The sequence below is a fragment of the Sus scrofa genome, chromosome 6 (genome assembly GCF_000003025.6).
Source record: "Sus scrofa isolate TJ Tabasco breed Duroc chromosome 6, Sscrofa11.1, whole genome shotgun sequence".
In the NCBI taxonomy this organism is placed as follows: domain Eukaryota; kingdom Metazoa; phylum Chordata; class Mammalia; order Artiodactyla; family Suidae; genus Sus; species Sus scrofa.
This window is the reverse complement of record NC_010448.4, coordinates 129,164,111-129,189,607: the sequence shown is the minus strand read 5'-3', so window position 1 is coordinate 129,189,607 and position 25,497 is coordinate 129,164,111. Positions and strand designations below refer to the sequence as shown.

Below are 25,497 nucleotides of genomic sequence, written 5' to 3'. Positions count from 1 at the left end.
AGTTGTGTTTTATGGCTGCAGGTATAAATCAACTCAAAATGTTGAACAAATCACTTAAATGGCCTTATTTTTATGGAAATAATTCAAATAAAACTTGTGTGATAAACTATCTTTCATCTTGAATGGCAAACCAGTACTCAACAAGGATGCGGCTCTTTAAAAGATTTATTGCCCTAAACGAATATTAATTTAGCCTTATTTTATATGTCTGCAATGTTCTAAGGCTTCATTAAAGGTTATCAATAAACATTGATTAAAAAATTGAGGTATTTTAGTAAAAATTTTTATACTTTGGCCAATTTATTCTACTATAACTCTTTTTAGGACTTTCTCAAAATTCTATATTTATTTCATTATTAGCACTAAAGGAAGCTCTGCTTTGTACATATAAGCTTTCCCCAAAGTTCTCCACGAAAATAATTTATAAAGTGAAATTATTACACACTGGACTTCATTTTATTACTATCTCTTCTTATAAAAAGGAAGTATAACAAGGTTAACAGAGAAAGAAAATAATTACCTCTAAGTAGGTAAATTTCCAATCCATTTTCTAAGTCCTTACCTCTCCTCTCCTGAACAGTAAGAGTATTTTCACTTGGGTTTTTTGTCATGGTTAATCTCATATTTCTGAGAAGGCAGGGTTAGTATATTATAAAAGAAATCAAAAGACTTTGGTTCTGGTCTTGGCTCTCTTAATAACTAGGTCTATTTCACTTCAAATACCTGAATCTATTTTCCTACCCATAACACTGAATGTGTAGAATTCTTCAAAAACACGTCTAGCTCTTTAATTCTGTGACCACACTGCTATAATTCTAAATTATCATCTTCCCCAAAACTCACTTCTCCTTCCAGGGAGTCTATGTTAGTCATTTCTTTTCTGGCCACCAGTTTGAGAACCTTTAGGTCATTTTCTGACTCTTCTCTCACCCCATGACCTCACATTATCCTTTGGATGGCTTCTCACAATTGCTGTGCCTCTTCCATTAATTAATTAACACAATGAATATTTATTGAACACTTGCTGGGTGTTAAGAATATGCCATCATCCCAATTCAAACCATAAATTTCAAGTTACTGGAATTTTTACAGGTCTGCCTTTCTCCTCTAGACTATTTTACACACTACATAAATAATCTTCTCCAGGTACTTGTTGTACACATAACCCATTAGATAAAATGCATACTCTTCAGTCTGACATTCTGTATCTTCCACAATCTGGCTCTTTCGGGCAACTGTAATTTCCACTAACTTAACTACTGTGAACTTGACATAGTAGCCCAAATTGTTCTACCTGCCCCTCAAACATGGAAATAGACATTCCTGCTGCAAAGTCTTTGCTCAGTCTCTTCCTCCTTGCCCTTTCACTATAGCTTAATCAAGACTAGCAAATAAGTTGTTTCCCACACATGAGTTCTAGCCAATTTACAAGAGAAATCTAGAGAATAAAGGAAAAGCTTCTGAGACCAACATTTGTGAGGAGAGGAGTATGGTGGCCTGCATATCATGTACTTACTATTCTTGATCTAAACTGTGCTCATCTAAAAAGCTGAATTCTTCCCTACTTGCATAAAGCCACAGAGATGTCAGTCCTTATATCATTTATTATTTTTCCAGTGATTCTCAAATTCATGTTGACCAACCATACCAGAATCATCTCTCACATTTGTTAAAAACCACAGTTTCTAAAATCTATGCCTGTATCAATTTCTGCAGTGTTTTCAACAAACACTCTTAAGTGATTCTGATACAGATTTAGAATCACTAGATTTAAAATTTTGAAAGGCAGGTATCACTCATTCAATAAATAATTTTTCAACATTGTGTTAGACATAAAGAAGCTGGTCCCCACATTCAAAAAACTTACTGTCCGGGAGTTCCCGTCATGGCACAGTGGAACCGAATCCGACTAGGAACCACGTGGTTACAGGTTTGATCCCTGGCCTTGATCATTGGGTTAAGGATCTGGCATTGCCATGAGCTGCGGTGTAGGTCGCAGACATGGCTCAGATTCCACATTGCTGTGGCTGTGGTTTAGGCCAGCAGCTGTGGCTCTGATTCGACCCCCACCCTGGGAACCTCCACATGCCACTAGTGTGGCCCTAAAAAGGAAAAAAAAAGAAAAAAAACTTACTGTCCAGCCTAGGAGGGTTTGTTTGCTTGTTTCTGAGCTTTATTGAGGTACAATTGACAAATAAAATTGTATTATATTTAATGGATATGTATCCATCACCTCATTTATTTCTTTTGGTTATAACACTTAGATTCTACTCCCTTAGGAAATTTCAATTATACAATACAGTATTGTCAACTATTATCACCATGTTAAGCAGGAAATGTTCAGCCCTTATTCATCTTGTAACAAAGTTTATACTCTTTGACCAGCCTCTCCTTTTGGTCTAACTAGTTTCCTTATTGATGTTGCCCTACTGGATAATCTATCCATTGCCAAAAGTGGATTATTGAAGTCCCCTACTATTATTGTATTGTTGTCTGTTTCTGCCTTCAGATATCTTAGGTTTATTTAATATATTTAGGTGTTCTGATGTGGAACATATATAAATATTTACAATTGTAACTTCTTGATGAACTGACCCTGTTATCATTTTATAATGAAGCTTTTTCCTCTTGTTATGATTTTTGGCTTAAGGTCTATTTTGTTGGATGTAAATATAGCTACCCCTGCTCACTTTGTGTTTCCATTTGCCTGGAATAAGTTTTTCAATCCTTTCATTTTTAGTGTATGTGTGTCCTTAAAGCTGAAGTGACTCTCTTATAGGCAGCATATAGTTGGACCTTGTTTTTTAATCCATTCAGCCACTCTTTGTCTTTTGATTCAAAAATTTAGTCTGTTTCCATTTAAAGTAAATATTGATAGGGAGTTCCTGTCGTGGGGCAGTGGTTAAAGAATCCAACTAGGAACCATGAGGTTGCGGGTTCAATCCCTGGCCTTGCTCAGTGGGTTAAGGATCCGGCGTTTCCGTGAGCTGTGGTGTAGATTGCAGACGTGGCTTGGATCCCATGTTGCTGTGGCGTAGGCCGGCAGCTACAGCTCCAATTAGACCTCTAGCCTGGGAACCTCCATATACCACGGGAGCGGCCCTAGAAAAGGCAAAAAGACAAGGAAGAAAGGAAGAAAGAAGGAAGGAAGGAAGAAAGAAAGAAAGAATTGATAGGTTTGCACTTAATATTGCCATTTTATTAATTGTTTTCTATTTTATAATTCCTTTGTTCCCTTCTTCATTTCCTGCTCTCCTCCTTCATGATTTGATGATTTCCTTTAGTTGTATGGTTGATTCCTTTCTGTTTTGTGTGTGTGTGTGTGTGTGTGTGTGTGTGTATCCACTGTAGGTTTTTGCTTTGTGGTTATCATGTAGCTTACCTTAAAAAATTATAACTATGTATGGTGATGGATTTAATTAGACTTATTGTGGTGATAATTTTGCAATATATACAAATATCAAATCATTGTTTTATATCTGAAATTAATATATGTCAATTCTATTGCCATAAAATAATTTTAAAGCATCTTCTAGTTATAACACTATTTTAAGCTGTTAACAATTTAGAATGCATAGAAAAGCTCTACATTTTTGTATTCCACCACCCCACATTTTATGTTCTTGATGTCAAAATTTACATCATTTTTATTGTGTGTCCACTAACAAATTATTACAGTTTTTTGCTTTGGCCGTGAAAGTTCCCAGATCGAACCTGAGCCACAGCAGCAACTCAAGCCATGACAGTGACAACACTGGATCATTAACCCACTGCACCATAAGGGAATTCCATAGTGTTTTTTTTTTAAAGGGAAATATCGTAATATTTCTTAATAAATTCTGTAATATACTTTTTAATTAAGTACAGTTAATTTACAATGTTGTGTTAATTTCAAGTATCCAGCAAAGTGATTCATTTCTATTTTTTTTTTCAGATTATTGTAGGTTATTACAAGATACAAAATATAGTTCCCTTTGCTATACAGTAGATCCTTGTTGTTTATTTTATATATAGTATTCTCTGTGTGTTAACCCCAAATTCCTAATTTATCTCTTCCCATCTTGCTATCCCCTTTGATAATCATGTTTGTTTTCTATATCTGTGAGTCTGTTTCTGTTTTGTAAATAAGTTCATTTGTACTTTTTTTTTTTTAGATTCAAGTGTATCAGATGGTATTTGTCTTGCTCTGTCTGATTTTCTTCACTTAGTATGATAATCCCTAGGTCCATCCATATTGCTGCAAATAGCATTATTTAATTCTTTTATATGGTTAATATTCCATTATACACACACACACACATATACATCTTCTTCATCCATTCATATGTCGATGGGCATAGGTTGCTTCCATTCTTGGCTATTGTAAATAGTGCTGCTAGGAACACTGGGGTAGTGTATCTTTTAGAATTAAGAGTTTTCCCCAGATATATGCCCGTGAGTGGGACTGCAGGATTATATGGTAACTCTATTTTTAGTTTTTTAGGAACCTCCATGCTGTTCTCCACAATGTCTATACCAATTTACATTCCCACCAACAGTGTAATAGGGTTCCCTTTTCTCCACACCCTCTCCAGCATTTATTATTTGAGGACTTTTTAATGATGGTGATTATGACTGGTATGAGGTGATTCTTCATTATAGTTTTGATTTGTATTTCATTAGTGATATTGAGCATCCTTTCATGGGCCTACTGGCCATCTGTATGTCTTCTTTAGAGAAATGTCTATTTAAGTCTTCTGCCCATTTTTTAATTGGTTTTTTTTTCCCCATATTGAGCTGTATGTGCTGTTTGCATATTTTGGAATTTAATCCTTTGTCAGTAGCACTGTTTGCACATATTTTTTCCCAGTCCTTAGACTGTGTTTTTATTCTGCTTATGATTTCCTTTGCTCTGCAGAAGCTTTTAAATTAATTAGGTCTCACTTATTTATTTTTATTTTTATTTCCATTATTCTAGGAGATTCATCCAAAAAAATATTGCTATGATTTATGTCAAAGAGTGTTCTGCCTATGTTTCCCTCTTGGAGTTTTATAGTATCTGGTCTTACATTTAGATCTTTAGTTCATTTTGAGTTTATTTTTGTATATGGGGTTGGAGAATGTTCTAATTTCATTATTTTACATGTAGCTGCCCAGCTACCTAGCACCACTTATTGAAGAGACTGTTTTCTCCACTGTAAATTCTTGCCTTCTTTGTCACAGATTAATTGACCATAAAAGTGTGTGGGTTTATTTCTGGGCTTTCTATTGTGTTCCATTGATCTGTATGTCTGCTTTTGTGCTGGAACCATACTCTTTTGATTACTGTAGTTTTGTAGTATAGTGTAAAGTCAGGGAGCCTGATTCCTCTAGCTCCATTCTTTCTCAAGGTTTTTTTGGATCTTTGGAGTCTTTTGTGTTTCCATACGAATTTTAAAATTTTTGTTCTAGTTCTGTGAAAAATGCTATTGGTAATTTGATAGGGATTGCACTGAATCTGTAGATTGCCTTGGAGAGTACGATCATTTTGATAATATTGATTCTTCCAATCTAAGAACATGGTACATCTTTCCTTCTGTTTGTGTCATCTTCAGTTTCTTTCATCAGCATCTTACAGGTTTGGGAGTACAGGTTCTTTTTCCTCCTTAGGTAAGTTTATTCCTAGGTATTTTATTCCTTTTTGATGCTATGGTAAATGAGACTAATTTTTTTGATCTTTCATAATGTATAGAAGTGCAACAGATTTCTGTATGTTAATTTCATATCCTGCAACTTTACCAAATTCATTAATGAGCTCTAGTAGCTTTCTGGTAGGTTGTTAGGATTTTCTATATAGAGCAAATCATGTCATCTGCAAACAATGACAGTTTTACTTCTTTTCCAGTTTAGATCCCTTTTATTTCTTTTTCTTCTCTGTTATCATGCCTAGGACTTCCAAAACTATATTGAATAAAAGTGGCAAGGGAGTTCCCGTCGTGGCGCAGTGGTTAACGAATCCGACTAGGAACCATGAGGTTGCGGGTTCGGTCCCTGCTCTTGCTCAGTGGGTTAACGATCCGGCGTTGCCGTGAGCTGTGGTGTAGGTTGCAGATGCAGCTTGGATCCCGAGTTGCTGTGGCTCTGGCGTAGGCCGGTGGCTACAGCTCCAATTCAACCCCTAGCCTGGGAACCTCCATATGCCGCGGGAGCGGCCCAAGAAATAGCAACAACAACAACAACAAAAGACCAAAAAAAAAAAAAAAGTGTCAAGAATGGGCATCCTTGTCTTGTTCCTGATCTTGGAATGCTTTCAGCTTTTCACTGTTGAGTATGATGTTGGTTGTGGGTTTGCCATATATGGACTTTACTATGTTGAGGTATGTTCTCTCTATGCCCACTTCTAAAGAGTTTTATCATGAATGGATATTAAATTGTAACAAAAGTTTTTTTTGCATTGTATGGTTTTTATTCTTCAGTTTGTAATATGGTGTATCACACTGATTGACTTGCAAATATTGAAAAATCCTTGTGCCTCTGGAATAAATCCCGCTTGATCATGGTGTATGATCCCTTTAATGTATTGTTGGAGTTGCTTTGCTAGTATTTTGTTGAGGATCTTTGCATCTGTGTTCATCGTTGATGTTCGCCTGTTATTTTCTTTTTTGGGATATCTTTGTCTGATTTTGGTATTAGGATGATGGCGGCCTTATAGAACAAGTTTGGAAGTGTTCCTCCCTCTGCAGTTTTTTGGCATAGTTTCAGAAGAACAGATGTTAGCTTTCTCTAAATATTTGGTAGAATTTACCTGCGAAGCCATCTGGTTCTGGGCTTTTATTTATTGGGAGTTTTAAAATTATTAATTGGTCTGTTCATATTTCTTCCTTGTTCAGGCAAGAACAAGAGAGATTGTACCATTCCAAGAATTTGTCCATTTCTTCTAGGTTGTCACTTTTATTGGCATAGAGTTGCATACAGTAGTCTCTTAAGATCCTTTGTATTCCTGAGGTGTTGGCTGTACCTTCTCCTTTTCCATTTCTGATTTTATTAATTTTGGCCCTCTCCCTTTTCTTCTTGATGAATCTGGCTAAAGGTTTATTGATTTTGTTTATCTTTTCAAAGAACCAGCTTTTAGTTTCACTGATCTTTTCAGTTATTTTATTCTCTATTTCATTTATTTCTGCTCTGATCTTTATGATTTCTTTCTTTCTACTAACCTTGGGTTTTGTTTGTTCTTCTCTCTCTTGTTGCCTTAGGCATAAGATTAGGCTATTTATTTAAGATGTTTCTTGTTTTCTGAGGTAAGTTTGTATGACTGTAAACTTCCCTGTTAGAACTGCTTTGCTGCATCCTACTGGCTTTGGATCATCATGTCTTCATTTTCATTTGTCTCTAGGTATTTTTTTTAATTTTCTCTTTGATTTCTTCAGTGATCTATTCATTGCTTAGTAGCATATTGTTTAGCCTTCACATATTTGGGGTTTTTTTGCAGTTTCTTTTCCTTGTAGTTGACTTCTAGCCTCATAGCATTGTGGCTGGAAAAGATGCTTGATGTGATTTCAGTTTTCTTAATTTTACCAAGGCTTGCTTTATTATTGCCCAGTAATTATAGTAATTTTTGGAGTTCCCATCGTGGCTCAGTGGTTAATGAATCTGACTAGGAACCATGAGGTTGTGTGTTCAATCCCTAGCCTTGCTCAGAGGGTTAAGGATCCAGCGTTGCTGTGAGCTGTGGTGTAGGTTGCAGACGTGGCTCAGATCCTGTGTTGCTGTGGCTCTGGCCTAGGCTGGTGGCTCCAATTAGACCCCTAGCCTGGGAACCTCCATATGCCTCAGGAGCAGCCCAAGAAATGGCAAAAAGACAAAGAAAAAATTACAGTAATTTTTACTTCTTTGGAGTTTTAACATTTATACTGGAGTTATAAAGTGATTTACTCACCATTAAAATACTATTCTGTGTACAGTAGAAAATTGACAGAACAGTGTAAACCAGCTATGATGGAAAAAATAGAAATCTTTTAAAAAATAGTATTCTGGATCTATATATTTACCTTTGCCAATGAGTTTTATATTTCATATGTTTTCATGTTGCTAATTAGCATTCTTTTGCTTCAGCTTGAAGTCCCTTTAACTTTTTTTGTAAGGCTAGTCTAGTGGTGATGAACTACTCTAGCTTTGGTTTTTATAGAAAACTCTTTATATCTCCTTAAGTTGTGAAGTCCACCTTTGGTGGGTAGGGTATTCATGCTTGGCCGTTTTTTATCACTTTGAACATCTTATCCCACGCCTTCTAACCTTCGAAGTTTCTTCTAAAATTTCCACTGATAGTTTTATGGGGGTTCCCTTGACATAATAAGTTGCTTTTCTCTTTCAAGATTCTCTCTTTAATGTTAGGTTTTGACAGTTTAATAATAATGTGTTGTGGTGTGGGTCTCTTTAGGCTTCCTGGACCTTGATATCCATTTCCTCAGGTTAGAGACATTTTCAGCCTTACTGCTTTGAAAGCTTTCTGTTCCTTTCTCCTTGACTTCTTATGGGACTTCCGTAATCACATATTAGTCCACTTGATATGCCTCATAAGTTCTTTAAGCTAGCTTCACTCTTTTTTTTTCTTTTTTCTTTTTGCTGTTGTAGTTATGGTTAGAATTCTTTTTTGCTGTTCTAGTTAGAATTCTTTTTGCTGTTCTAGTTACAGTTAGAATTCTACAGCCCTGCCTTCAAGTTTGTTGATCCTTTCTTCTGCCTATTGAACCCCTCTGTTGAATTTTTCAGTTCAGTTTTTTTTTTTTATTTTATTGGAGTATAGTTGACTTACAGTGCTTCTGGTGTACAGCAAAGTGAATCAGTTATACCTATATTCATTCATTTTCAGCTTCTTTTTCCATAAGGGTTATTACATGGTATTGAATAGATTTCCCTGTGCTATAGAGTAGGTCCTTGTTATTTATCTATTTTATATATAGTAGTGTGTTTAAGTTATTCACAAAACAGAAACACAAAGATTTTGAAACAAAACTTATGGTTACCAAAGGGGAAACATTAGGGGGAGGGATAAATTAGAGATTGAGATTAATAGTTCCATTATTATGTTTTGCTTCTCAATAATTTGTTTTTGTTTTTTTTGTTGTTTTGTTTTGTTTTTTTGTCCTTGTTGAAATTTTCAGTGGATTCATGTATTGCTCTTCTGATCTCAGTGAGTTTCTTTATGACTGCTATTTTGAGTAAATCACTTCTTTCCATTTCATTAGTCTTTTTTCTGAAGTTTTATTTGTTCTTTTTTTTTCGAATATATTCTCATGTTCCTTCATTTTCCTTGACTCTCTGTGTTAAGTTCTGCACATTACATAAAACAGCCACCTATTCCAGTTTTATCAGACCAGTCTTATATGGGAGAGGAACCTGTCAATCAACCTGATCTAAGTTCCTGGTTACCTAAAATTTGCAGTTACTTAAGTTGCTGTCTTTGTTCTTGACATGTACCTCCTAGTAGTTGAGGGTCAGCCAAGACCCACCAGTATCCCAAAGGGGAAAATCACAGTCAGGACCTAAGGGCAAGCTGATTAGAACCTGGAGCCTTAGGCAGCAGCTGGAAAAGTATGCAGTTAATCACCTTCCAGGGAGAACTGAGAGATGGACATTTTTGCCTGATCCCTTTTCCTGAGTTTGGGTGTATAGCCACTAGGGGCCCCTGCCTGACTGAAAAATTGCTTTCCTGTTTGCTATAGTTTGGGAGACTCAAAAATGCAAGCCCTGTTGGCTAGCAGAGATAGGTGTTTTGGAGGCTCATCCCTTGGATGGCAGCCATCAAAGTTGGAATACTAGATGTGAGTAAATGCTACCTCCAGGGAGATGCTGGTAACTTAGTTTTTCCGGGGTTCCTTTGTTTGTTTGTTTTGGCCATGCCCATGGCATGCAAAAGTTCCTGGGCCAGGAATCAAACCCAAGCCACAGCAGTGACCTGAGCCACAACAGTGGTGATACTAGATCCTTAACCTCCTGGGCCACCAGGAAACTCCTGGTGACTTAGTTTTAATGTTGAAGCAAGCCGAAAGGAAAGAATTGCATGTGGGGGGTGGGGCAATGCTCACCAGCTCTTTTGGGCTCTGGGAAAGGTTACAGTCAGTACCTAGACATGTGCTAATTAAAAAAACAGACCTTCAGTCAGCACCCTGTGAAGTATACTTCACAGAGAGTCTTTTCTGTCAGAAGACCGGAAGATGAGGGTTTTGCTTGCTCTCTCTGAGCCAAGCCCTGGGGGAACAGTTGCCACAAGTGCTCCTGTGTCTGTTAACAACCTTTGTTTGCTGCAGTCCTGTGGGGTTTTTTGAATGCAAGTGCTGTTGGCTTTTAGAGCTTAGTATTCTGGGGGTCCATCCTTCATGCAAGAGCCTTAAAAGTTAGAGTGCTAAATGAGCAGTCCAAACCCTTGGCTCCTCAGGGAGAAGCTGGGAGTAGGAGGTTCCCTCCTGATTGTATGGTAATGTATCAGGAGTGGGATTTATAGCAAGAATGGGTCTCCCCTTCCCTCTCCATTTCAGTGTGATTATTTCCTCAGTGACCTGATGTGTAGGAGTCACTCAGCTAGTTTCTAGATTTCTCTCAGAGCAAATTGCTCTGTACATAGCTGTACATTCCATATAGCCATGGAAGGAGGGAATTCAGGAGCCTATGTCTCCATTTGGTCCAGAATTTTCTAACCTGTAGTTCCTAAACATAATCACCTATGATTTTTAAAAGTATGGATTCTGGGTTCACCCTAAATCTTCTGAATAACAATCTCTGAAAGAGCCAGTGTGTGTGTGTGTGTGTGTGTGTTTAATTTTTTTTGTAAGATTCCTGGTTATCTTAATATATGGCTAGTTTTTTTGAGAATCAATGACCTGGGGCCACACTGTCCTTTTATTACCCATACATTTCCTAACAAGACGCATTATGTTGTAATCTGCTCCAATCATGCTCATTATGGTAGTAGGGGAGTATGCTGTCTTTTGTCATAGCTCTGACAAGTTCTATGTACTTGGGCCTCACCAGGCCTTGGGTGCTTCGCTAAATACTTCAGTCTCTGGAAGTGACATACTTCCCCAGAACTACCTCTACTCTTAGGCAGGAGCTGTTTATGGCCTGCACTAGTGAGAGCAAGGCCCGGGCAGCTAAGCCCTTCCTAATTCTTGCTGATGCCACTGCCTAACATTTCCAGCCCTGCTGCAAAGCAGGTAGGTGGGGCAATCCCAGTGTTATATTCTAGTATGAATAGAAAACAGATTTAGCACCTTAACATTTTGTATAATTTCTCTAGTTAAGAACCTCAAAAATTCCAGAAAAAATTTTTTTAGGATATATGTGCTGAAACTCTTTCCTACTCCATAAAACCGAGATTCTATTAGTCATAACTTTCATGAGTACATTTTGATAGGAAAATTAAGGGGTTTCCAAAAAAAAAAATGAATTTTTACCTGTGATCCCTTGATTTCACGATGGAAAGCATCTGTGGTTTCTTTGACTAAAGCAGTTAATGCATAATATTCCGGTGATGAAAGGGCAACGTCTTGCTCTATGTCTAGATTAATTCCATCCATATATTGTGTTTTGGCCTGCTTAATTTGTTGAGCTATCCAAGATGCTCTGAAAGTAGCATTAACAATATCCTTTACAGATACATCTCCTATGGAAGAAATATGCATATTTTTACACATGCTCTTTACAGTTTAATAAAATTTACTTCACAAACCCATTCCAAAGAGATCAGATGTCTTTAAAACATCTCACTGTTGTGGAATACTAAGTCCCAAATTTCCAAATGAAGAAAATATATCAAAATCACAGAAAACCATTCGTCATTAATCTCCTAAATAACCATTATGAATGATTAGTAATATCATTCTCAGATTAAAAGCAGAAATCATAGATTATGGCTAGCTAAGGGTCATCATGCTAAATAGGATTCACATTTTGCTCAAAACCATACAGTGGTTTACTTAATTCTTTAAAAATATCTCTATCTGAGGGAGTTCCCATCATGGCTCAGTGGTTAATGAATCCAACTAGGAACCATGAGGTTGCGGGTTTGGTCCCTGGCCTTGCTCAGTGGGTTGAGGATCTGGCATTGCCATAAGCTGTGGTGTAGGTCAGAGACGTGGCTTGGATCCCGTGTCACTGTGGCTCTGGTGTAGGCCGGCAGCTACAGCTCCAATTAGACCCCTAGCCTGGCAATCTCCATATGCTGCAGGTGCAGCCTTAGAAAGGACAAAAAAAAGGAGTTCCCATCGTGGCTCAGTGGTTAACGAATCCGACTAGGAACCATGAGTTTGCGGGTTCGATCCCTGGCCTTGCTCAGTGGGTTAAGGATCTGGCGTTGCCATGAGCTGTGGTGTAGGTTGCAGACTCGGCTCGGATCCTGCATTGCTGTGGCTCTGGCGTAGGCTGGGGGCTACAGTTCCAATTAGACCCTTAGCCTGGGAACCTCCATATGCCACGGGAGCGGCCCTAGAAATGGCAAAAAGACAAAAAAAAGAAAAAAATCTCTGAGATATGAATTTAAAAATATCTAAGATTAATTTTAGGATGCTAAAAACTATACCAGATAAACATGAAAAGAAAATTTTTTGGAAATTCAGGATAGCAGACAATGCAAATAAACTTATCAATTGGCTAGACACATCTGGTAAAAACTAAAACTCACCTTTTAGCACTGCTCTGGCTCCTTTTGAATGAGCATAGCACAAAAGTTCTGAGTCATAATTTCCAAAAAATGCCACAGTTGTAATCTGTGACCAATCATAATATTTCCAAGTTTTATGGCCAACATCAAACACAAAGACCTGCCAAAACAACAGGGATAAACACCCTCTCTTAAAACAAGAAGAATATTGTGTTGACTATGCAAAGTAACATTAATTAAACACTGATCAAACATTGTCCACTAGGTACTGGTGGACACTGAGTACAACAGCAAATATGATGTAAGGGGTTCCAATTAATTGGCATCAGAGGAAATCAGTGGGAAAGTAGGAGAGGGTAGGCTCAGAAGAAATAGTGGTAAATGCCAAGGCCTAGAGGCAGAGAGAGCATGGTGGTTTGTAACTAACTACTGAATATGGCTGATGCCTAGAATTTGGAGGGAGAGAACAGTGAAGAACCAGAGAGTGGCAGGCAGGGTTAAGTCATGAAAGGACTTGTAAGCCCCCTTGAGAAATTTTATACTGAGGGAAAGAAGGGCTTTAAAAAGAAAAGAGAATATACATACTTTAGGTATGCATTTTAGAAAAATCCCTTCAGCTGAAGTGGGAAGTGGCTCAAAGAGAGGCTAAAACTGGAGGCAGAATATCTAATAAAAAAGCTGTTTGGAGTTCCCATTGTGGCTCAGTGGTTTAAGAACCTGACTAGTACCCATGAGGATGTGGGTTTAGTCCTTGGCCTAGCTCTGTGGGTTAAGGATCTGGTGTTGCCACAAGTTAAGGCGTAGGTCACAGATACAGCTCAGATCTGGTTTAGCTGTGGCTGTGGTGTAGGCCAGCAATTGCAGCTCTGATTCAACCCCTAGCCTGGGAACTTACATATGCCACAGGTGCAGCCATAAAGGGAAAGAAAGGAAAGCTGTTGGAAGAATGCAGACAAGAGATGATGGTGACCTCAACTGAAGTTGAGAAGCAGCAGGAATATGAGATAAATGAGTAGATCTGGACGATCCTAAGAAGGCAGAATTAACAGGATTCTGTGACGGACTAAGGAAAGAGAAAGGGAGGAGGTTGAGAATAAAGTTTCTTGCTGCAGACGGATCCACAGATACTGTGTTGACTATGAATGATTTTTGGTGAACCTGACTTCTTAGAACAGTACTCAAGTTAGATGTTTCTTCCGTATTTTTTTTCCACAGATAATTCTAGAAGCATAGAAGCACTGATCATCTTTATTCCAAATAAGATGTTAATTCATTGACTTGGCAAACATTTATTGAATCCCAGTAAGGTACAGGCAGTGTAAATTGCTAGGCATTAGTGACATAAGACCAAGTCCATTAGCCCAATAGTGTTAAGGGCTACACAGGAGTGCAGGGCACCATGGCAGCATGTAAAGGGGAACTGAAACCTTGGTAGGGCAGGAAAACTTCCCTGAGGACTACATTCTTTAGAGGAGGCCTAAAATCTAGGCAATGACCTAGACTGGACAGAGGAAATGTATACATGGACAAAAAGGAGCATTCTCAGCAACAAAAAAGGCAAAACTCTCTAAACCTCTAAACTCTGAATCTCTAAACTCTCAAAACCTCTGGAGAATTCTGAATTTCTAGAGCCAAAAGGTCAGTGTGGCTGGAACACAGAAATCCTGAAAGTACATGGGCTGTGGTGTAGGTCACAGACACAGCTTGGATCCCATGTAGCTATGGCTGTGGCAATTTGACCCCTGGCGTGGGAACCTCCATATGCCATGGGTGTGGCCCTGAAAAGATAAGAGACTGAAGAAAAAAAAATCAAGTAGGGCTCTCTGTAGACCATTGAGGAATTTCTATTTTCTTCTGAGATGGGAAGCCATTAGAGTGTTTTAAGCAGAGGATCTTAAGATTTGCCTTTTAGAAATGAGACAGACAGTAGAGGTAGAGGAGAGAAAAAAGGAGAGGAATCTCAATAACCACTGAGCCATGGTGAGGAGAATGGATGGAGGAGAGTGGGGAGAGCTAGCTGTAAAAATTAAACCAGAGTTTTCCTAATTTTCAATCTTTTTGGTTTTTGTTAACTTTTCAGAACTAGTTGTACATAACCCATTTTTCTACTAAGCAGTTGCCCACTGAAATAATACAAATTACAAAATGTGAAATTGTGAATTGAATAGCCCATTTTTTTTAGGCTTTTTAGACTCATATTGCCATCATAAACCTTTCCCCTATTTTAATTCTGATAACAAAGATTGATTTGTTTAAAATACACAAAGATCTTGTGATATAATAGAAATCCTAAAAAATAGTTTGATAATCCAACTGAAAATATAAGGGAAAAAGTAATGCAGTCTAGTCTTTGGGTTTGAAAAATATAGATCAGTAGAGAGGAAAGACCATTTACCACTAACATACAAGTGAAGGAAATTTTGCTTCTTTGCATGATTGGTTTTCTAAATGGCCCAGACACTACCTAACTAAGAGGTACTGGGTGTCACAGAGTCTTTCAGATGTTAGGCTTCCCCACAGGCAGGTACTCCATAAACACTTCCATTTTCATTTCTTCTGCTGAGCAATTAATATGTACTTTTTAATACGCATTGAAATGTCCTGCCTCAAATGTAAGAACTGCCAATTATCACTATTAAGAACTGCCAATTATCACTATCTTTATGCAAGAATTGCTCTTTAGGACTAAGCTTTTCCACCTGCTTGATGTGCCCATTTCCTGCTGCAGTTATCAAATTCAGGGCAGACAGGTGGTCTTCATATTGCCTCCCAACAGGTGTTTGCTTAAAGCTGCCCAGGCCTTATAAATTGTTAGGTGGTAGAAGAAAAATTTATGGAAAGACCTGTTTGATCCACCCAAGTAGCAGGTATAGAAAGGCAAGGTAAGCAGAATATTCAGTCTTCCACTGTACTGCAGTTGTGCCGAGATTCTTTCCAACTCATCCTCATTCTGGAAACCAATGGGTCTTGATCCTTAGGGAGTATCTCCTTCCCTGGCCCCCTTGCTTGTCTGGCCAAAGCACCCGGAGCGAGGGGGGGGGGAGAAGCACAGCAGGCAAGGCAAGGAGCTTGCACTCAGAGTCAGATCTGGGTTGCAATACTTGCTGCCTCTTTCAGACAGGCACTTACTGTGAGATCTGGGAGGAGTTACTTAACCCCTCTGAGCCCGTTTTCTCATCTGTACGAATGAGGGAAATCTGTGAACAAAAAGGCCCGCCGCGAGCAGTCAAACTTGGCTTTGCACCCCAACACCTCTTTTTCCGTCTCATTCTACTCTAACTCCTCTCAGGGACTTGACCAGACCCGGAGGGTCAGGGGAGAGAGGCACTGACCTCGAAGTCGGGCTTGTGGGTGATAGGACGACACAGTGCGGGGTTGTGGCACGGGCAGTGAGCCTCGGCCCCAAGGGGCGGCGCCTGAAGCAGCGGCAACAACAGCAGCAGCACCAGCCGAGCCAGCGTAGGGGCCCCGAGCGCAGAGGAAACGAGGAGGTGCTGGCGGAGCTTCGTCCTCGCCATGCTCGCCGCTCACCTAGCAGCAGGAACAGGTGCCGGGATTCTCAGGCGGGGCTTGCTTTATGGAGGAGCGGGGCGGGGCGGGGCTCCCGGGCCCGGGCGTTGGCTGGCTGGTAGGCTAACCTGGAAGACGCCAGGCTGCGTGAGGGACGGTCAGGAGCCGCTGTGCCCTCAACACGTGGAGCACAGAAGATAGTTGATTCAAGTGTCTATCTTCTGTGATTTATGCGCCTCTCTTTGGCTCTGTGCCATAGTTGTTTGTGTCCTCCTTGTGGAGTCTGACACTGGAGGGAACCCCCAAAATGGAGAAGTAGGGGGGCTTGGAAGGGATGACAGTGCTTGCTACATGGTTGGAATGGCGCAAAGATTTTGATGCTACAGATATCTGTTGAATTAAGACAGTGATTTGAAGACAGCCTCTGACTTCGTTTCCTTCCATGCTTAAACTCTGAGGAAAAACCTAAGCCCACAGGGGCAACATTTTGGAAGCTGGAAAGCCAAAGTGTGAGGGATGAGTGCTGCAAGCCCCAACAGACAGGAAACCTGAAAAGCAACCCAGTTTAAACCGTAGAAGCTTCAAAAAGCTCTGGAACTGCAAGAGGTGCCTCGGGAATTAGGGGTGAAGAAGGGTAGGCGGCCAGAAAATGAAAGAGATTAAGCGAAAGCTGCTTGAGAAGCAGCTAGATCGCTAGCGCTTTTCTCCAGCTTTCTGTCTCTGAACAGCTGCCCCTCTCCCACCCAGGCTGAAGTTTGGAGGTTTAATTCTCTGGAGAGGGTGGATTCTCTGGACCTTGCTCGGATGACCTAAAAAGAGAAATAACTGACTTTGTGCCTGCCAAAGATATCAGCAACCTGCCCCCACTTATCCTATAACGAAATTCAGAGTCAAAAACCCCAGGCACCCACTCCAAGCTTCCCCTCTTTTGACTTTTTAATCTTTTACTTTTAATCACGGACAACAAAGACAATTCAGTAATATAAAAGGAACATGAAAAAAGAATATAGAATAAACAAACATTGCAGGGAGGACACTTCAAAACAAAACCTTTCAGGAATATCCCCAGATGTATAGGCTGGCAGCTGTAACTCCGATTGGACCCCTGGTCTGAGAACTTCCATGCTGTGGTGTGGCCCATAAAAAAACAAACAAACAAAACAAACAAAAAAAACTCTTCAAAGAGAAAGATAAAAAAATTGAAAAAGCAGTCCAAATGTGAAGAAATCATTAATTACAGAAAAATTCCAGGGATGAGGGACAAGAATTTTCAGAAGGAAAATGCAAAGAATTGATCCACATTCCCCATTTAGTAGGGCAGCATTTCTTAAGGGATCTCACAGCTTTGTTTTTTTTCTGGTTTTGCCCGGGGGGGGGGTGTCTTTTTTTTTTTTTTTTTTTTTTTTGGCCTTTTCTAGGGCCACTCCAACGACATATGGAATTCCCAGCCTAGGGGTACAATTGGAGCTGTAGCTGTAGTTTTATCATCCCCATTTTACAGATGATAAAACTTAAGCACATGCCCAGAAAACAAATTATTACAAGCAGGAAGCCAAGACTCAACTCCTGGCTATCTGGCCATCTGATTGCAGCAAGCTCTAGTGTAACTACCTCATCTGCCTTCAGACTTTCCAGCTGCAACCTCCATTCCAGTCTCTTATTCTTTAAATTCACCCAGACTAACCTTTCTAATACTGCAGACTGAAAGAAAAATGAAAAACATAAGAGATATGAGTTTAAAAGTTTTTCAGGGTCTCACTGAGGACTATAGACCAGGAGACAACCATTCAGTAGCTCTGAGTAAATTTATCCCAAAGAGGCAGGGGAAAAGCTAGCCTAATTTTAGCTAGGGAGTATATGCAGTCAAGCTTACATCTTGATTTTGATTTTGGTATTTTCCCATATATGGGAAGGTGAAAGAAATTGGGTCCATTAAAATTCTTCCTGAGATATACATGTAACTACCTAAAGGGCCTGTTTTTCCAAAGCACAGAGTGCCTCATCCTGTTTGTTTTGATTGTTTGTTTGTTTTGTTTTTGTTTTTGTTTTTTGTCTTTTTGAGGCCACACTCAAGGCACATGGAGGTTCTCAGGATAGCAGTCGAATGGGAGCTGTAGCTGCCAGCCTGTACCACAGCCACAGCAACATCAGATCTGAGCTTTGTCTGCGAATTACACCACAGCTCACAGCAATGCCAGATCCTTAACCCACTGAGTGCGGCCAGAGATTGAACCTGTGTCCTCATGTTATTAGTCAGATTCATTTCCACTGAGCCATGATGGGAACTCCCCATCTTTGTTTTCTTGTCTCTTGCTCCACTCAGGCAACACCACACAATGTAGGAGACTTAAGTGATCTCTAATTGTTTCACTTAAGTGATCTCTAATTGTTTCATATGAGTCAGGCTTAGGTCCTCCAAAAGGGACCCAGACTCTAGAGAGTGATGGTTTCCAAAGTGTGGTCCGCAACCTGAAGCATCAGCATCACCTGGGAACCAGTTAGAAATGCACATTCTTACCCAAGACCTACTGAATTAAAACTCTCAAAAACTTTAGCAAGCATCAGAATCACTTGCAGCACTTATTAAAACAAGAGTGTGGGACCCACCTTAGAGTTCAAGGAGGGACAGCAAATTTGCATTTCTAAAAATTTCCCCAATTCAATGGACTGAAAGTTTGTGTCCCCCAAAATTCATGGGTTGAATTCCTAACCCCCATGTGATGATGAGGCCTTTGGGAAATAATTAGGATGTGAGGGTGGAGCCCTTAGGCATGGAATAAGTACTCTTTTGAAAAGGACACCAGAAAGCTTTCTCACCTTCTTTCTGCCATGTGAGGACACAACAGGAAGACTGTGGTCTGTGAACCAAGAAGCAGGTCCTCACTAGACACCAGATCTACCACTGCCTTGATCATGGATTTTGCAGTCTCCAGAACTGTGAGAAATAAATGTTTGTTGTTTAAGCCACCCAGTCTGTATAATTTTTGTGATAGCATGCCAAATGGACTTAGGCACCCGGTAATGCTAATGCAGCTAATCTAGGGACCACACTTTGAGAAAAACTACTACAGAGCTTGCCTCAGTAGCTACTTTTTTTATTTTTTAATTTTTTTTTAGGGCCACACCCATGGCATACAGAGGTTCCTAGGCTAGGGGTCCGATTGGAGCTGTAGCCGCTGGCCTATGCTACAGGCACAGCAATGCCAGATCCTTAACCCACTGAGCAAGGTCAGGGATTGAACCTTCGTCCTCATGGATGCTAGTCAGATTTGTTTCCGCTGAGCCATGATGGGAACTCCCTCAGTAGCTACTTTTAATTAGAACATGATCACTTAGGTGGTTTTCCATCTCAAATCTGTTTTATTATTCAAGGATTGATAATAGTTTGGTGGGATGACACCATAGGTTTGAATCTAGTTGGCATTTCCATGTTTTGAAATCATTTTGGAGGCTAGTTGGCATAATCATTGTAGTACAGCTGTCAGCCTGGGAGCAGATTGGTTAAAAATGGAATATAGAATGTGTAGCAGTAGACTCTGTTCAAAGTATGTAACATCGCTTTGCTTATTTAATTCCCACAATTTATGAGACAGGTTCAATTATTGTCATCTCTTGTTTACAGACAAAGGGGCTCTGAAGTTTAAATAATAGTTTTATACAGATAGTAATATGTGGAGCTAGGGTTTGGATTTGGTTAACGTAGCTCCAAAATCCATGATCTTGACAATGCAGTTCAGTCTCCATCCTATAGCTGGGAAGACAAGAATCAGGCTGGTGAGATGTCAGAACCCTATCCCTCACTGCCTTTGAGCAAGATCTGTCAGTTCAGATGGAGGAAGACAGCATCCCAGGGCCATTTTCAGCAACCACAGCAGTATTATTTTGATCAATGGTAATGTAAATTAGCAAGCTCTTTTGGGGGTATGGAGAAAACAGTCACTGTTAAGGTGACATAGCCTAGGACTCTACCTCACGAGTTAGCAGCTGTATCTTTGCAAAGTCATTACAGCATTATTTATAATTAAAATTATTTTCATGAAAGCAGCCTAAATATCCATCAACAGAGGAATGGATAAGGAAGATGTGGTACATATAGACAATGGAATATTACTCAGCCATAAAAAAAGAATGAAATAATGCCATTTGCAGCAACATGGATGGACCTAGAAACTATCATATTAAGTGAAGTTAGTCAGACAGTGAGAGACAAACATCATATGATATCACTTACATGGAATCTTTAAAAAAAAATTAATGAACATATTTGCAGAACAGTAAAAGACTCCCATAATTTGAAAAGCTATGGTTACCAAAGGGGACAGGTGGGGGTGGGAGGGATGGACTGGGGGTTTGGGATTGGCATATGCACAATGAGGTATATGGAATGATTGGCCAATAGGCATCTGCACAGAGAACTCTACCCAGTATTCAGTGATGATACATTTGGGAAAAGAATCTGAAAGAGAATGAATATGTGTATATATATGACTGAATCACTTTGTACAGCAGAAATTACCACAAACTTGTAAATCAACTACACTTCAATAAAATTAAAAAAAAAAAAAGAGTTGGCAGCCTGGGCCAGATGGTTTCCAGAATCTCCACAGGCCCTCCTTACCATAGCTTTGAATAGCAGCTCTCAAAGTCCCATCTTACACTTGTCTTCCCTCTCTGTAGGAAGTGGTGCTGAGCCCTTGCTTGGGTATCCCTGTAAAACAAGCTCACCAGCCCCCTAATACCCAGCCTATCTTAAGGAAATAATCACACGTAGCCTTAATCTTGAACTAGAATTTGCCCACCATTACCGTAACTGGCTCTGACTCATTCTCTTGGGGACCTCCAGACCAACTATGATTCCTTTTCCACAAGGTACCCCTTATGAAGTTAAATATGGACAGCCGATATTTCCTCCTCTTCTGTGTCCCCCAATTTTCATTTCTACATTAAATAAATCAAGTTCCATGCAACAGTTCTTTGTATAATATAGTTTCCTTTTTTGGGGGGGGCACTTTTTAGGGCCACACCCTCAGCATATGGAAGTTCCCAGACTAAGGGTCAAATCAGCGCTGCAGCTGCTGGCCTACACCACAACCACAGCAACATGGGATCCACACTGTTTCCACGACCTACACCACAGCTCACGGCAACACAAGATCCTTAACCCACTAAACTAGGCCAGGGATCGAACTCTCATCCTCATGGATCCTAGTTGGGTTCGTTAACTGCTGAGCCACAAAGGGAAATCCTTATAGTTTCCAATTTTTTCACCTCTCCACCCACAACTCTTTTTGATGAGATTTAAGGATGTCTGCATAGCTAATCTGTGTGCTCCAGGTCAGGCATAATCTGGCCAGTGCAGCATGCAGCAGAAATACTACCTCCCATGAATTGAAAGCCTTAATGCTTTCTGGGCATTAATAATTTCTTAGCTTTCTGGAGAGTGGTATCCCTCTGGGCTTATAATAAGCAATTAAATGAGCAATTAAAACCCCTTGCTATGTCTGCTTGACAAAAAGTATTTTCAACCAGATGCCCTTTATTTTTACCCATGCAGTCAATTTGTTTAACCAAGAAAGCACTTTATATTTCATCCCTGGAAATGATATCTTATTGGAGACAGTCCATCCCAAATGCAAAGCCTTGGAGGCAATGTCTTTGTGCACTCCAATTAGAGAGGTTTAGAAAACAAGCTGACAACCTGTAAACATCGCATTTTAAAATGGCTTTTGTCTGCATGCATGGCCAATCACTGAAAATGTGTCCACCCACCAGCTGCTAAACATAGAGACTGACAGAGACCAACTGTCCTTGTGATCTGGCTGTTCCGTCCACACACGAGAGGCTGTGCTAAGAAGCAAGAGGAGGCCTTCTTTTCACAGCCTACGTATATCTTATCTTTACTGAAGCCCACATGCTGGGGAGACACACACAATATTTTCACTTGGTATCAGTATTCATTTGCTAAGGCTGCTAAAACAAAGTACCACAAGCCAAGTGACTTAAATAGCAGAAATGTATTGCCTCCTAGTTCTAGGGGCCAGGAGTCTAAAATCAAGGTATTAAAAAAATAAAATGGTGTTCCTGTAGTGGCTTGGCAGTAATGAACCTAACTAGTATATATGAGGATGAGGGTTTGACCCCCCGCCTCACTCAGTGGATTAAGGATCTGGCGTTACCACAAGCTGTGGCATAGGTCACAGATGCGGCTCGGATCTGTGTTGCTGTGGCTGTGGTTTAGCTCTGATTCCACCTGGGAACTTCCATATGCTGCGGGCATGGCCCTAAAAAGACAAAAAATTAAATAAATAAATTTAATTAATTAATTAAATCAATGTATTGGCAGGTATGGTTCCTTTTGAGAGCCATGAGAAAAGGTTGCAGGCAGTCATCTTCATGTTCACGTGGTATTCTCCCTGTGTGCCAGTCTGTCTCCAAATGTCCCCTTTTTATAAGGATATCAATAATACTGGAATGGAGCCAACTCTAAGGGATTCATTTTTAACTTAATAAAGGTTCTCTCTCCAAACAGGGTCATCCTCTGAGGTCCTGGGATTTAGGCTGTCAACACACGGCCATCGAGAGGACACAATTCAGCCCATAGCCTTATCAATGTACCTTGAGATCCCCATTTCTTCCACAGGTCTCCAGATATTCTCCTGGATTATGGCTGGTTTTTAAATATTAGAAATTGGCTTTAATGGTTATATAGACCATGATGACAGTGACAGCGACATTGACAGTGATGATGACCTTGCTGGGGATGGACATGGTGGTGACAATCTTACTGAGAAAAACTGCATTTCAGTACTATGCCCCAAATAGTATGATGGTCATGCTTCAACATGCCCCACATATTTCTACAGCCAGAAACCTCTATCCCCTTAAGTCAGAGCCAGATAAACCATGTTTCATTTTGCAAGGAGCTAGTGTGTCCTTCTCATTATAACTCTCATCCTTCACATATTGAATCTGATCATTATGAATCCATTGATTTTTGGACAGAATCAAAGGACCTTATTCCCAGGTCTATGTCTTTACCAGTTATATAGAGCCTCGGAGCTGCACCTAATCTAATTGGGTAAAGAAAGATGGACAGAGAGAAAGAAAGTGACATTCTAGATCATGCCTTGGTCACTCCTGGGTTCAGTTTGCAGGAGTCAGTCCCTCTGAATCTGTTAACTCAGGGTACCTGAGGAAATCAAGCTGAGATATCAGGAAGACCAAGGCCAGGTCTAGGGCAGCAGTCACTTGCCTGCCCGCTCTACCTCTGCCCTAGAAGAGGCAAGGTTCCCTTGCTGACAGGGACCCTAAGTCTCCAGGGAGGTTTTTCAAGATTAAAAGACTTGAGGCAGCCTACAGCACCCATCTCTCCACAAGTATGTTCCCTCTCTCTCTCTCTCACTCTCTCTGTGTGTTTCCTCTAAATGGATGTGACTTTCTTTTCACTGAATTATGCTGGAGAGGTCCTATCAATGTGTGAGACAAGTTCCCTAACTTCATAGCGATAAACTAGTAAAAGGGCCTTGTTACACTAGCTAAACTAATGTTACTTAAGAAAGCTAATTTGCTCTTCCTATAAAAGTAGGTTTGGGTTATGGTCTCTGGAGGAGACAGTTTGGGGGGTGAGGAGATGTGCCTGGGCTGTGGGATGGAAATCCTGTGAAATCAGATTGTTATGATCATTATACAAGTACAGATGTGATAAATTCATCTGAGTAATAAAAAAAAAAATGTAAGAAAAAAAGTAGGTTTGGGAGTTCCCGTCGTGGCGCAGTGGTTAACGAATCCGACTAGGAACCATGAGGTTGCGGGTTCGGTCCCTGCCCTTGCTCAGTGGGTTAACGATCCGGCGTTGCCGTGAGCTGTGGTGTAGGTTGCAGATGCGGCTCGGATCCTGCATTGCTGTGGCTCTGGCGTAGGCTGGAGACTACAGCTCCGATTAGACCCCTAGCCTGGGAACCTCCATATGCTGCCAGAGCGGCCCAAAGAAATAGCCAAAAAAAAAAAAAGTAGGTTTGGGGGAGTTTCCATCGTGGCTCAGTTGTAACAAACCCGAATATTACCCACGAGGATGTAGGTTCAATCTCTGGCCCCACTCAGTGGGTCAGGGATCCAGCGTTGCCATGAGCTGTGGTAGCAGATGAGACTCAGATCTAGCACTGCTGTGGCTGTGCTGCTGGCACCCGCAGCTCTGATTTGCCCCATAGCCCGGGAACGTCCATGTGCAGCCCTAAAAAGACAAAAGAAAAAAAGTAGGTTTGGGGGACATTGGCAACTCAGAGCTGAACAAGAGGTATGTCTCCCTTCATACCAGAATTACAGGACTAGTCACTAAAATTCACGACTGAACAAAGCTCAGTGCATCTTTAGCTACTGGGCATTTGGAACGTGATTTTTTTTTTTAGCATCAGAGTTTCCACATGCCACAGATCTTTCCAGTCATTCAAAAAGAAAGCTGGAACTTTGTATTTAGTAAGGGACAGGAGACAGAGTATGATTCTGTATTTTAAATAAGAAATTATAATAATAATGAAACTTATAATGGTGATGGTAATAGACTTGGCATGTTTTTCCCCAATGAAAAATTTGAATGACATAATCATGAGCTATTAGTGTGAGACCATTTTTCTCGTGTTCAACCAGCACATTGGGCTCTATAATGAAGAAGAAAAATATTCAAGTAGAAAATCTGGATTCTAGTATTCCTATTATATCTTTATTATGTTAAGAAATATTAGATATTTAAAAAATAAAATTTCAAAGCTGCGGGGCACCTGCAGCTCAAACTTGAAAAATAATCTTTTATTTTAAAAATAAATTTGACACATGGTGTTGTATAAATTTAGGATGTGACCATGTTATTTTGATATATACATAACACAATTGCCATTGAAGCAGTATTTATCACATCACATCCTGAAAGGACAATATTGTTGTCTATATTCATTATACTGTGCACTGATCTCTATGGCTTATTTCCTACTCCTTACAAGTTTATACCCTTATGTTGGTGGGAGTGTAATCGACAAACCACCTTTATTAACTCTTGGTTTGCTAAGTGGTCGTTTATGCGAATGCCACCTGTCTATGCTAGTTGGACAAAGGTACAGCCTGAGCTCCTCCTGCTTTGCTGCCCTGGAAGGATGTGCCTTCACTACTGCAGTGGCATGGCTGCCCCTGGGGTGGGCTTGTGCGCATGGCCGTGGGGCTATCTGCTGGGGCGGCCGCTGCTGTTCCCTGTGGCTGCTGCTGCTTGAACTACTGTTGCAACTACTGCTTTTGCCACTTTCCTTGCTTTTCAGAGCTTTCATTTTTGAATCCTAAAGCAACCAGAAAAAATTCAAAGAAGACAATAGGACACAAAATCTTTTCAT

At 40.1% G+C, this 25,497-nt stretch overlaps 2 protein-coding genes across 2 annotated transcripts in view; one reads left to right on the top strand and one right to left on the bottom strand.

The window, feature by feature from the left end:
- CTBS (chitobiase) overlaps positions 1-16,209 on the bottom strand; it is a 34,470-nt gene extending 18,261 nt beyond the window's left edge. Inside the window, exons 1-3 of the mRNA XM_021096355.1 lie at positions 15,946-16,209; positions 12,635-12,773; positions 11,409-11,617 (exon numbers count right to left, since the gene is read on the bottom strand). Coding sequence (XP_020952014.1) covers positions 11,409-11,617; positions 12,635-12,773; positions 15,946-16,131 — 534 coding nt within the window. The 5' untranslated portion in view covers positions 16,132-16,209. The remainder of the gene's footprint in view (positions 1-11,408; positions 11,618-12,634; positions 12,774-15,945) is intronic.
- SPATA1 (spermatogenesis associated 1) overlaps positions 1-23,801 on the top strand; it is an 82,200-nt gene extending 58,399 nt beyond the window's left edge. The window contains exon 15 of the transcript XR_002345111.1: positions 22,653-23,801. The gene's annotated coding sequence lies outside the window, so the exon portion shown is untranslated. The remainder of the gene's footprint in view (positions 1-22,652) is intronic.